This window comes from Octopus bimaculoides, chromosome 7 (assembly GCF_046866305.1).
Source record: "Octopus bimaculoides isolate indiv1 chromosome 7, ASM4686630v1, whole genome shotgun sequence".
Taxonomy (NCBI): Eukaryota; Metazoa; Mollusca; class Cephalopoda; order Octopoda; family Octopodidae; genus Octopus; species Octopus bimaculoides.
Genome location: NC_142934.1, coordinates 106,792,958 through 106,807,889, shown reverse-complemented (window position 1 = coordinate 106,807,889; position 14,932 = coordinate 106,792,958). Strand labels below are relative to the sequence as shown.

Genomic DNA, 14,932 nt, shown 5'->3' with positions numbered 1-14,932 from the left:
ATTTATATTGTACCTATATCCGGCACGGCAAGAGTAAAAAGCCGTACATGCTTACACACACACACACACATTCTTATACTGTGTTTATTATATCAAAGCGCTATATAGATTCCTGTGGTGTAAAAAGTCTGTCATACCGTGATAAAAATGTGCGCGTAGGTGGGGGGAAAGATAGAGGTAGATAAATAGATAGATAGATAGATAGATAGATAGATATGTAGACAGAGAGAGAGAGAGAGAAATTCAAACGAACGCTTTCGGTACGTGTACTCATGCACACTCTTACACATACGTGCGTATATATATATGTACATAAGCACAGACGACAATTAGCTGCATATGTGTATTTGTGTGTGAGCGTGGAAGGCAAGTATATATGTGCGTACGTTAGTAGCGCTCTATTGTGTTCGATTGTGTGTGTATGTGTATAAGTATGCGTGCGCGTGCCTTTAGCGCTTGCTTGATTTTCTCTCTCAAGATTTAACGCATGCGTCTTAAAGCAAGTGTTTGTTGTGGAGATAGAAAATCTATATCTATTTATTGACAGTATAGTAATAAACATGTTCCTTACCTTCTTTACAAAATGTATGTAACGGTATATGTTAGATACGGATTTTCCCGAACTATCTATATGTATGTATGTATGTATGTATGTATGTATGTATGTATGTATGTTTGTATGTATGTACAAGGGATACCCCAAAATAACCGGAAAAGTTGTCTGTGGGACAAGCCCGTTGTAGTTCAGGTTTCCGCTGTTAAAAGAAGGAATTCTGTTTTCTGCTGGAGAAAACGGCGGCCGAAACAGTTGTCATACTTCAAACAGCTTACAAGAACGTTGTCATGAGCAACACACAAGTTCATGAGAGGTTTCTATGCTTTAGGAATTGTCACTTGTCGCTTGAAGACCAATCTCGTTCAGAGCAACCGTTAACCTCCTGAACGACTGATGTATGTATGTCCCTTCTATTTTTTAATTATTATAAATCATCCGCTGAGAAGGGAGTCGGTTTCCAACAAAGATACAAGGCTCCATCTTTGGGATGTAGTTAACACAGACAAATTCACATTTGGACCTTGAAAAAAGTCTTGTTTATTTTTACTGTTCCACTCACAGATTCCACTTGTAATGAACTAATCAGCCAGTCAAATTTCTCTTTCTAAAAATCCCAGTTTATCCAGATTTTCCTTTAAGCATTTACTAGCAAAACCTAGTGCTCCAATTATTATTGGTTTGAATATGAATTCATAGTCTGGATATAGAAGCTGGAGGTTTTGAAGCAGTTGTCCTTAGATATCCTCTTTTGCTTTGATTTTCAAAGAGATATTTATATCTGCAGGGCAGCCAACCTCTATGATGGTACATACCTTTGCCCTTCTGTTCCAAGCAACAATATCTGGCCTGTTATGTTTACTTTTGATAGAAATTTTGATGGAAATATTCCACCAATATTCCTTGAGTTGGTGTTTATGAATGTATTCCATAATAGAGGGGTTTTCTAAGTTTATTTCAGGACAGTCTTTTTTGTGGATGGCATTGTAAATTGTTTTAGCAACAACATCGTGTCACATAGGGTGGCAGTACCATGATGACATTTTAGGACAGCTGCTAATCACATGCATAATGTCTTCCACAGAAACATGACACAGCCTACACATGCGGTTGCATCTTGGGATTACAAGAACATCACTGCTCTTATTCACCAGGTACTTTGTGGCAATCCCCTATTCCTGGATTGCAAACGCATAGCCCTCAAAATGTGATGTGATGTGATGTAGTGATCTAGTGCCCAAGAGAGGCTGCACTTCATGTCAATTCTGCTGTCTTCTTCAAGATTCCGGGTAACATACCCATGCATGGTCTTTTTTTGTATGCTGAGTGCTTTCCATCCCGGTCTTCTCTGAGGTAAGAGAGCCCAGCTGTTTTGGGGCTGTATAGATCATACATACGTACGCACGCACGCACGCACGCACGCACGCACGCACTCACGCACACACACACACGCACGCACACACATACGTACATATATACATATGTATGTATTATTCTTTTCTTTTATTTGTTTCAGTCATTTGACTGCGGCCATGCTGGAGCAAATCGACCTCAGGACTTATTATTTGTAAGCCTAGTACTTATTCTATCGGTCACTTTTGCCAAACCGCTAAGTGACGGGAACATAAACACACCAGCATCGGTTGTCAAGTGACACACACACACACACACACACATATATATATATATATACGACGTACGTCTTTCAGTTTCCGTCTACCAAATCCACTCACAAGGCTTTGGTCGGCCCGTGGCTAAAGTAGAAGACATTTGCCCAAGATGCCACGCAGTGGAACTGAACCCGGAACCATGTGGTTAGTAAGCAAGCTACTTACCACACAGCTACTCTTGCTGTATGTATATTTTGAGCACATTTTTCATTCCTTTATTGGCAGATCACCTATGTCCAAAGCCGTTGATTCCTGACAATGGTTATATTCTTGGCAAAAATTACAACTCCGGATCGACGGTCTACATAAGATGCAGACGCAACTATTACCTTGTTGGTCCATCACAGATGAAATGCCGAACGATACACTATTTGTTCAAGACGATAGTCAAATGGGATTCACCAGGACAGCGCTATTGTAGAAGTAAGAATTTTTAGTCTATTATTTTTTATCTTTTACTTGTTTCAGTTATTGGACTGCGGCCTTTCTGGAGCATCAGCTTGTAGTGTTTAGTGGAACAAATTGACCCCAGTATTTAACTTTAACTCCGGTATTTATTCTATCGGTTACTTTAGCCGAACTGCTAAGTTATGGGGACGAAAACAGATCAACTTCTCCATAGTTTAGCGGTTCAGCTAAAGTGGCTGGAGTATCATTGAACATGGGTCTGCTCGTTCAGAGCTAGACAATGTCACCAGCACCAAGAAGTTCGTGGTAAGATATCTTAAACAAGGAAGGGTCCACTGAATGACGTAATCCGAAAAAAATTCTTCGAAATACAGGAAAGTCATGGATGGAAAACTTTCGATCGTAGTTTTTCTCAGTCATTGTTGCCAACGAATAAATAACAAGAGGTTAATGACAATAGTTCTCCATGTAAAAAATACAATTATACAGTAATCTCTCGCTATATCGCGGTTCATCTAACGCGGTTCATCTAACGCGGTTCATCTAACGCTGTTTATCATTTAAGCTTACGTCGATTCCTCTGTGGTGTTATTTTGCATTTATAATAAGCTAAATGTATACAAATTATGAAAATAATAAAAAAAATACATACAGTACATTACTGTTTCTACTTCGCGGATTTTCACCTATCACGGGTTTTTTTTTAACATAACACCCGCGATAATTAAGGGATTACTGTAATAAGTTGTCAACAAGAAATCCTAGAAACAATTTTATCAATTAAATGCTTGTAGTGACTGTGAAATACTTATTCTTATTACTATTATTTCCAGAATATCCTCTGCGACATCAAATGAAACCAATATATCCGTACTCACTGCATACTTCCAGATCTCAACCAATATTAGTTTTTTGGGGAAAGTCTTTACCGTGGCGTCTTTATTTTTGTAAGTAAACATCACTTTTTTTTTGGAGTAAACTAATCTTTATATTGAGATTAATTATTAAATAATTGCAGCGTGGAAGGTGTTTATAAGCCATTTAAGAAACACACAAAAACCGTTAGATTCACTTCAACATTTAAATTTAATTTTCCAAAATATTTTCGTCGCTTTGAGACCGCGACCTGTTCACTGGAGATGCATCACGGAATCTTGTCAAAGCGACGAAAATATTTTGGAAAATTAAATCTAAATGTTGAAGTGAATCTAACGGGTTTTGTGTGTTTCTTAAATGGCTTATAAACACCTACGCTGCAATTGTTTTCGTTCCAGCACACGATCTCAGATCAGGTCACTTGCTATGCAAGTACATCTCCGTAATTATTAAATAATTATGAGATTAATAGGGTATATGATACATGTAGGAGATATTTTTTCCATAGAATTCAAAGCAGTAGAATTTTTCTATAATGCACATATCAAGTTTAGTTGTTTACAATTTTGGTAATAACTTTTCTGCTTCTACCGTCCTTCTCTTTTACTCAACATTTGCTCTGTTTTGCTTAATTTTAGTAATGCAAGCACACGTTGCTCGAATCAACTCAGCTAAAACAAAAGTACTGCTCATATAGAAAACATTATCGTACCTCATCCCCTCTGGACATGAGCAGCGCGCAAATAGAGTCTTAGCGATCACCTCGAAAACTCCGCTTCTCCTATCAATAGGGATCTTTCATGGCAAATGAACGCCATTATTGTAGCTAAGGCTGCATCTCAGAGACTTGCTTTCTCTTCCGTATCAGTAAATACTTCAGCCCCTTAACCATTACTGGTTTTCCTCAAAGCTCAGATGAGACCACCAACGGTGTATGTCTCCACATCTCTCCTTTGCTGTGGAAAGAAAGCCTTGCGGTGGTGTGTAGCTCTCTACCCTCGATGGCCATGTATACTTTTCTGCCGTCTGGTAGACTGATCACATCCAGAATAAATTGTATAAGTTTCTTGATATGTTTCAATCAATATATCCATCCTTGTCTTAACCAATTTTGTGTCTGCAGCCTATAATAGACTTGCAGAATATTAGTTTTTCCCCGCTATATCGAAGAGGACTACTACCACCAACCCACAGACGTTTACCTCTGGGAGCACATCAACTATCTTTACTCCTACTACACGACGGCCAAGGCAGATTGCTCTGGAGTGCTTCCTCACCTCATCTTCTGTCGGAAATCCCACTTCTACTAGCAATGTAGGTTTTGTGCCCCATATTGGTCTGAGGTACTTTTCTATTTGCTACCGTGTCGCTTGCTGTGTCACACTACTTTTATTCTCGAGGATCTATAAGTTACGGCTATTTGTTTATGTTTCTTGTCGGACGGATTGTTGTATCTTTAATTCCATATTACAATCAAACCTCGGAAGGAAGTTTTTGGCATTTTAAAAATCTTGAGTCGTCGATAACTGTATAAATTCTACACACTACGTCGGCAAATCCACCGACGTTAGACGGGTTAATCGTCGTGTTCTAATTTTTATGTTGGTGCTAATGGTGGTAGTGGAATTTGCAGGTGTGTTGAATCGACAATTTAGTTTTCTTCTTCCTGTTTTTCCATTCTGGTTGTTGTTGTTGTTGTCACTGCTATTGTTGTTCATACATTCTCTGTTAGCTAGTAATAGTGGAAAATTAATAATGTATTGGCTGTCAGAACAGCTAAGTGTCCCCTTGATCTGCAAATCCATATCCTTTTAGGTCTTTAAATTCGCTGTCAAAAATTCCAGAATTTACTCCCATGTGGTGAAAATTCCACAAAGCCGACTAACCTCAGAAGATGCTCCTTGCTTAAATAACAAAATAATACCACAAAAACTAAAATCATTTTCTTCGAAGCAGCAAAATTCGTCCCGAAACGACATCTTTCAGTTGCAAATATTATAATAATTGTTTTAAATTTTGGCGGAAGGGCAGCATTTTCAGGGCAGGGAGTAAGTTGATTATATCGATCTCAAAGGGTACATTATTTTATCGACCCCGAAAGGATGAAGGGCAAAGTTGATCTCGGCAGGATTTGAGCTCAGAACGTCAAAAGCCGGTAGAAATGCCGCTAAGCAGTTTGTCCCACGTGCTCACGATTCAGATAGCTCACCGCTTTAATAAACCTTTCTACTATAGGCACAAGGCCTGAAATGTTTGGGGGAGGGGGCCAGTCGATTAGATCGACCATATTAGGCAAGTGGTAGTTATTTTATCGACCCCGAAAGATGAAAGGCAAAGTCGACCTCGGCGGAATTTGAACTTAGAATGTAACGGCAGGCGAAATACCGCTAAGCGTTTTGCCCAGCGCACTAACGATTCTGCCAGCTCACCGCCTTTCACTACCCTAATAATAATAATTATGATGTTGTCTCTCGTGGTGCGAGAGAGAGGATGCTGCAATTTCTAACTGAACAATCAACTCAAATGATTTTGCTTATAGCGAACAAATGTATGCATTCTATTTGATCTCATTTTCTCCTTCAAATCGACGTTGCTTGGACAGGAACACGGTGTACTATACGTCAGATGTCGAAATGATCGCAGAGCAACGCAAGATGAAGTGTTTTACACCAGAACACAACACACCGCTAGGTCTAAGATGAAACTACGTTCTCTCAACCTTACTACCTTTATTGGCAAAATCAAATGATTTAATGAGATGTGTCAATTAACAAATAACTGATTTTGTTCAGTTTTCATAATTACAAGCCAAGCAATCTCATTTCATAACTACGAATTTTTGTGTATATAAACAGTTAAAATTACTTTAAGAATAGCAAGGAATTTCAGTGCTCTTTGCTTTATATCATATCATATTATATTATATTATACTATATTAATATATTTTCAGGAGAAAATGTCTGGCACCCACAGATGGCATATTCCATGTAAAAAAAAAAGCAATGTATATTCTGTAATAGAGTTGTTAATGATTAAGTTCATGAAATGCACAAATTTGCAGCATGAAATGACTATTTTAGATGTAGGACACATGGAAAAGCAAAAGAACCTTCGTTGGAATTACGGTGAGTCCATCATTTTGAAAGAGAAGATATTCAAATTCCGCCGAGGTCGATAAATTAAGTACCAGTTGCGTACTGGGGTCTTATCGACTGCCCCCCCTCCCCCAAAATTTCGGGCCTTGTGCCTAGAGTAGAAAAGAGAAGATAAGTTTAGGAAACGCAGTAGGGTAGCCGAGTATGGGGGGAGAGGTGAGGATGCGGTCTACCTAGGGAGATGCTTTTATGGGGACGGTGTGATTCGGTGTAGGCTTAGGGGCTGGGTGGGCGTCAAACTGAAGAGCTATCCCGGGTGGTGCACAATCTTGCTATCTCATTGAAGAGGCGTATTGGGCGAAAAGTAAGGAGTTTATCGAGTTGTGTGTGTGTGAGAGAGAGAGAGAGAGAGAGAGAGAGAGGATGGGGGACAAGAGGGGGAGAGAAAAGTGGGGAGAGAGAGAAGGTGGGGGGAGAAAATATTAAGCAAAGTAAAGTTGGGCTAATGAAATTGAAAAATTAATAGCAATAAATCTCCACTTTGAAACGAATGACACACTGTAATTTGTAATACCTACTTCTTGTATACAAGATGGATTTTTATCCGATGAAAGATGAGTTATTCACATTCAGGTAAATGTCTTCCTAATCGCAAAGAGAAAGGTATTGTGATTCTAATCTTAAGAAGCGTTGTAAATTCAATATTCACAGATGAAATGTAAAATACAGACGAAATAATGATATAGTTTTGAAGATGCTGGAATGAATAATACTTATTGTAACTAACGCTTACCGCCAATCACTTACAGGGTCGGTAAACCTACACAAATGCTACCATGACTTTATTTCATCATAATCTTCCAAAAAATTAATATTTTTTCATGAAATTTTCTGCAAATTCCTCTCAGATGGTATATATATTTGGGGGTTATGAGCGGTAGTGGTGTCAATTAGACCCAGAGGTTTCAGGTAATGCTGAGTAAGTGCTATGGATAGACCATAGTTAAGCTCCGGCTTCGGTGATTATGCGAATAAGGAGTCTAAATTGATTATTGCCCTAATTAATTATCTAAATTAATTATTTCCCTATCTTAACTAAATAAACTATTGCATCACTCTCTATTTCCTATCTTATCTAAATTGACTATTGCTTAACCATCCTCTCACACCGTCTCTGATGAAGGAATATAATAAATATCCTGGATACAGCTGTAAGACCTTCTATTTATAAATGTTCTAAAATATACACAGCCTTGGTTTCTTTTTATCTCATTACGGAAAGTAAATCCTTATATATATATATATATATATATATATATATATATATATATATATATATATATATATATATATACTCTTTTGTTTCAGTCATTTGACTGCAGTCATGCTGGAGCATTACTTTTGGTCGAACAAATCGACCCCAGGACTTTGTAAGCCTAGTACTTATTTTTATCGGTCTCTTTGGCGGAACTGCTAAGTTACAGAGACGTAAACACACCAGCAAGCACTGGTGGTGGTGGTGGTGGTGGTGGGGGAACAAACACACATACACATAAACATACAAACATACACACACACGCACGACGGGCTTCTTTCAATTTTCGTCTATCAAATCCACTCACAAAGAGCTATGCGGTTGGTAAGCAAGTTACTTACCACATAGCCACTCTTGCGCCTATATATAAATATATATATATATATATATATATATATATATACGCCTATATATATATATATATATATAACGCATGTAATATATAATTATTAGATTAATTTATGAAGTAAATTTTTGTCAGCTCTGCTAAATATTACAAGGGAAGTAACTATGTGTAAGAGTAATGTCCCTTCGATTGAAAATATTAACTGTTTCATCATAAACTACAATACTACCTACGTAAAGAAAAGTTAAGTATTGGAAAACCTATTCAATAGTTAATTGGTATTTCTGCGTATTAAAAACGTTATGTACATAAACGTATTTAAGCACATTGAACAATGTATTTACGTTCGTCAAGAACAATGAATGACAAAGCGAAACATTACACAGACCCTAGGAACTGCTTCGTATAAGAAAGTGACAAGGGTTGTCAAACACACACATACATACTTAGAGAGAGAGAGGTAGAATGAGGGGGAGGAAGTGGGCAGTCGAGTCGAAATAGTGAAAAGTAAAGGGGTGAGAAGGAACAGTGATAAATTGAAAGAGAAAACTTCTGCGGATATAAATTTTTCTATCATTCACTTGTTTCAGCACTTAACTCTTTGCTTTATATCAGAATAATCTAAGTGTCTTTTACAGAACCGCTAAGTTACGGGAACGTAAACAAACCAGCATCAGTTTTCAAGTGTTTAGCATAAACACACACACACAGAATGGACTTCCGAACAGTTTCCGTCAACTAGACTCACTCACAAGGCACTAGTTGGCCCGGGATAATAGAAGAAGATACTTGCCTAAGGTACCCGAAAGTGGGACTCAACTCGAACACACATGGTTGCAAAGCGAGTTTCTTAACCATACAGCTAGTATAAACAGAAAAAAAAGTAAAACAAAAAGCTGAGTAAATAATTGTTGTTGTTTAGTCTCAGTTGAGTAGAGTTATGATATTTTAGTATGCCAACCGTGACCATTCCAGCTTTCCTTTTTTTTTACGGTATCTAGGACTACTTTATATTAAGTGTCTTTCTCCTTTTTAAGATTAGCTCACAGATTTTTAAAAATTATTTTTTTTAACTAAACAGTTTGAAACTTCGTATACTGGTGTAATTTCTCACGCTGGACATGGTTTACTTTCAACATTTTTGACAAAATTTCGTATTTTAGAAGTTATTTCGTGATAATGTTGTCGTATTTAGGTAATTTTAACCAATCAACGACGTGTATTCAGCTGAAGAAACCTACTGCTGTTTGCGATAGTAATCGAAGAGCAACAACTTCCGGGTCACCTCCACTCCGAATAATCCGCACGTGGTTGAAAAATACATTTAGTACAGATGACCTGGAAGTTGTTGCTCTTCGATTATTATCGCAAATAGCAGTAGGTTTCTTCAGCTGAATACACGTCGTTGATTGGTTAAAATTACCTAAATACGACAACTTTATCACGAAATAACTTCTAAAATACGAAATTTTGTATTGTGGTGGACAACCCCAAGTGAGAGGTGTGCTGTTCTACTACTGATAGACAGTGGATAGACAGAGCAAGCAGTGAGTAGTTATGTTACTGTTGTTTAGCATCCGGTCAGTCATGGTGAAGCGAACCTACGAACAATGGCATTCCAGCTGTGATTATTCTGCATTTGTCCAGCGTATTCGTCTTCATTTAAGACTGTAGGGTGTGAATGGTAAGGTGATTTGGCTGCTAAGTATCTAGAGCGAAGATTTAGAGCAGTGGTTGTCAGCTGGGATCCACATGGTCCTTAGTGAGGGTCCATGTAAAATTTTGTTGTTAAAAATTATGTGCAATAAATGATTTATATTTCTACAATACCACAAACTATTTAAAATTTTTTTACAGGCGCAGGAGTGGCTGTGTGGTAAGTAGCTTGCTTACCAACCACATGGTTCTGGGTTCAGTTCCACTGCGTGGCACCTTCGGCAAGTGTCTTCTACTATAGCCTCGGGCCTACCAAAGCCTTGCGATTGAATTTGGTAGACGGAAACTGAAAGAAGCCCGTCGTATATATATACATATATATACACTAAAAGCGGTGCTTCAGCCTGGCTGCAGTCAAATGACTGAAACAAGTAAAAGAGTAAAAGAGAGAGTATTTGATTATAAAAATATAATAGGATTTTATAAACAGCGAATGGCTAGGAGGGTCCACCCTACTAATATTGGAATCAAAGGAGATCCTTAGGTAGAAAATGATTGACAACCGGCTCCATTGCTCAGTTAGTGGCGAATAATGAAAGATCTTTGATGAAATAGGGATTTGAAGATTCAGAGAGAATAGGCGGCGAGCTGGCAGAATCGTTAGTACGCCGGGCTAAATGCTTAGCGGTATTTCGTCTGTCTTTACATTTTGAGTTCAAATTCCGCCGAGGTCGACCTTTCCTTTTTATCCTCTCGGGGTCGATTAAATAAATACCAGTTACGCACTGGGGTCGATATAATCGATTTAATCCGTTTGTTTGTCCTTGTTTGTCCCCTCTGTGTGTAGCCCCTTGTGGGCAGTGAAGAAACAGAGAGAATTCCACAAACACATACGCATGAAAAAATATGTGTTTGCTCATCCGCACACACAGCTCAAACACACATACACTCACATATAAGTACATGCATCTATGAACACTCACACACATACTCTCATACACCCATGCTTAAATTGTTCTATGCATACACGTACACGCAAATGCATGGACGCGCAACTTGTGCAGGCAGGCTGAATTTACGTGCATGCACAGGTTGCACGCAGGCACGTGCAATCTATGCATGCACATTCGCACATACACAAATTTCTAAACACATGGACTAATGCACATGCACATGCATGTTTAACTATATGTTCTTGTGTGCACACACACTTAAACACATATACGCATGCATGCAAATGCACATTATTACATACATGCGTAAAGACATGCACTGATGCACAAACGCTCACGTTTAAACGCATACACATATACATGCATACATACACACACAGGTATACTCTTTAGCACAGGTCCATATGTTAGAACACACAACAGATGTACACGCGCGTTTAACTGTATGTATACAATCATAAAGACAAGCATGCACGTGCACGCTGAACTATATGCGTATATGCATGAGCACACACACACACACACACACACACACTCTCTCTCTCTCTCTCTCTCTCTCTTTCTCTCTCTCACACACATACACACACTCATGGCCGCACGTAGTGCTTTTCTTAAGGTAGATGTTACGGGTGTTGCAACCCTGGGGCTTAGGAGGCCTTTGTGCTCATGAATCCCTTGTGTGGGAACCATATGAGAGCATATAATTTAACATGGGCTGGGATGGGTGAACTATTTCTATGATACAACACCTACACCCATAAGTTAAAACGCTTCTTATTTTTAGCAGAAATTAAAAATCCTGGTGAGGCTTGTGCTGTTAACCTCAAACTACTTTTCAACGAAATTGGTATCAAATTGATGCAGAAGCTTTTCATGTGTAAAAAAAGGCTTTTCGTATTTCTAACATGTTAAAGTAAAATTTTTGTTTATTAGAAATATAATATTTGTATAGTAAATATTGCAGACAGGGATGAACTCTTGTGTTGATTGATTACTGAAAATAATTGGAATTAGACGGGAAATTATTTTGCTTGCTTCAATCTGTGTCGTGTATGTTGAGGTCATTACAGCAATGCGGTTAGTTGGAATACCCTGAGAGGGCTTAGTTAGAACTGATTTAACCAACTCCACTATCGCAGGCTATAGCGTAGTTAGTGAGGTGAGGGGCAGTCCGACCTGGGCAATGCAGTTTTCGGTCTGCTGTAAAAGCATGTATAAGCTTAGAGGGGTGGGGTGGAAAACTTAAGGGCTGCTTCGGGTGGCACACATTCTAGCTACGCCAGGTACATCGTCTTACGTAGTAGCGCTTAAACCCAAAAAGAGGTCAGAAGTTTAGCATTTGAACATGCGTGTTGCCTGAAAACACAACAGTTTTGGGTAGAGAATGAAAGCGCAGGCAAAACATTAGTTGCATTATTTTCTTTAGAAACATGAGAACAGGATAATGGAAACCATTTAAATGCAGGAGCGGGGAAGGCAATGATGGGTGCATTTTGCAAGAAAGAAAGATGCACACTATTATGTTGCCCAGGTTAATGAAATGAACGAAAATGACGAAGTAACAAACAGAATCTTCAAACGTGCTCCGAGCAAAAATCTACAATGCCACATCATGTTGAAATATGCACACTAGAGCATGAGTACATTATTTTTAATCTACCTTCTCCGTACAACAGTAAGCGAACAGTTTTCAACGCAAACTTGTGTTTTATATTGATTTATCGGTTGGCAAATCAAACAATATACAATAATATGTAGACAGTGGTGTAGCCACAATGTGTGCCGCTCGTGACAGCCCTTGGGTTTTCTGCTCTCGCCCTCTGCACAGGCTTATAGAGCAGAGCCAAAAGCGTCACCTCCATAAAAGCATCGCCCTGAGTAGACAACCCCGCCATGCCCCACCATCAACTCACTATTACGAGGGTGTGCTGAAAAGTTCCTGGCTTTAAGGGTATTTCGAAAGGCCTGGTTGGAGGCCCAACCTTCCAAGTTCTTTTACAGGGCTTAGAAAAACTGAAGGACCACTGTAATATCTGTGTGAATCTGAGAATGTTGAATAAAACCATAATTAACTGATCCTTCTGTATTTTCTTTTACCCAAAGCCAGGAACTTTTCTGCACCCCTCGTACATGTAAACCAATAAACCTTATTTATAAGCGACAAACCAAATCGACAATCATGCCTAGTTGAAATTCATCTCACCCCCATCTTCTTTGCCCACTTATTCCGGGCGATGGTGGGGGTCATGGGGGAAGAGTCTGAAAGTACGTCTTTCATCGGGTCTTATGAGAAGCAGCATTCTCCAGTTGCTCTGGCTGGATCCCTAAGCGATGTTATCCAATCATCTTGCTCGTGGGGTCCCGCTGAAGTTGAAGTTACCTGATAAAATACATAAATTGGAATTGAAACTGGAAATGATACCAACATAATTTTTGAAATATCCTATAATTACTGGTGTGTTTCAACACATTCCAGAATATATTCCAACTTTTCTCGCTGTTGGAAACATTCACAGTTAGGTCACAAATTGGTTTTCAGAAATCTTTCCGAGCCTCCGTTGAACCTATTTGCTGTCTTTGCCCTACATATTTATCGTATTTTTAGTGCATTAAAGCATTAATATAACACCAACTTCGCATATAAGACCCAGGACGATAATTTGAAACTTTTATAGAGAAAAAAGTGCGACTAATATGACATCAGATACATTATATCAATGAAACAAATGATATAGCAGATTTATTAATATAACCATAGATCGAAAAGTGTTTTTATGATATGTGTTTCAACTAACCCCACCTTCCGCTATGCTCTTCTTCAAATTAAAAATATACTCTAAAAGTATCTTCGTTTCTTTTGCAGTTTCTGACACTACAACATCCAAAACATACAAAAGCGATGTCCCTCAGCGTAACCACGACCTGCACAATAAATTCGTTCACTTTTTGTGCCCCGACCTACGACCAACAATTATTTTGTCTCAGAAGTGCAATCGAATTTCATCAAAAAGTTCTTTGATTTGTGGCTCTTAGTGGCAATTATGTATTTCCAAAACATTCGACACAGTATACTTGACTGAATTTCTGCATCATCACTTAATAACTATTTCTCCATATTTTACAGTATTCGGTGGCATAAAAGATACACAAGCGTATTAGACACACCCCGATTTCAGCAGCGCGTATTCAGGAAAAACGTTTTTAGTGCGTTATACCATGTAATATAGGCCGAATTTCGCACGTAGAACCCAGGGTAATATATTTAGAGACAAAGCAAAAACAAAGAAAGTGCGTCTTATGTGCCATCAAATACAGTAGATGAGTCAGTATGGAGCAGACAGAAATTACACATGAAAAGTCATGTAAAGTCTAAATTGTTTAGGAATTATCCATTAACAAAGACAATTAACAACTGAATATGTTTGAAACTATAATGCAAAAAAGGCTTTAGATCTTCAGCAGCATTTCATAACAGAAAATAAGGTAATATCCATTAATACAATCAATCACCACCTGAGATTTCTTCATGGGTATGGTCCATCATCTTTTTTTGACTTAACCAAAGTGATTTTGAAATGGATTGAAATGTGCTCCAATGAATATATATATATTCATATATTATATGAGTGCTCAACACCGTATTGGTGGATAAATATTCTTTATTTGTTGGTTAACAAGGCTACTATTGGTTTCATGCCGAGAATTCTCAGCAATCATTAAGGCTGCCACATGGAACGTTGGTACTCGTCTCCATCATGGATGTGAATATATATATATAACTATACATACATACATACATATAGATATAGTACCCCCCCCAACAAAAAGAAAAGACAAGAAAAAAGCAACAACGCGAGGACGTGGTACATGCAAAGTATTAGCAGACGCTCAGGGAAGGAAAGAAAGGTAGTTTTATGTTTTGAGCAAAGCTCTTCGTCAGAAACAGGAGACGGAGGAAAGTCCAAGAGAAAAGGAAGACGGAGTGAAAAAAATCGCCAACGATCCACATGTGGTTACATTTTGACGTATACATATGTATATATATATATATATATATATA

The 14,932-nt window shown here is 38.3% G+C and overlaps 1 protein-coding gene across 2 annotated transcripts in view; it reads left to right on the top strand.

Moving 5' to 3' along the window:
- The window catches only part of LOC149134877 (uncharacterized), a 43,091-nt gene extending 28,159 nt beyond the window's left edge, over positions 1-14,932 (top strand). Inside the window, exons 2-5 of one of the 2 annotated variants that reach the window (XR_016242473.1) lie at positions 2,449-2,646; positions 3,465-3,578; positions 6,458-6,632; positions 13,736-13,873. Coding sequence is in view for 1 of the 2 variants with exons in the window: in XM_089354565.1 (XP_089210691.1) it covers positions 2,449-2,646; positions 3,465-3,578; positions 13,736-13,905 (482 nt within the window). In the remaining variant the exon portion in view is untranslated. Of the gene's footprint in view, positions 1-2,448; positions 2,647-3,464; positions 3,579-6,457; positions 6,633-13,735 lie in introns of both variants that reach the window. The other variant, XM_089354565.1, reaches the window with a different exon arrangement.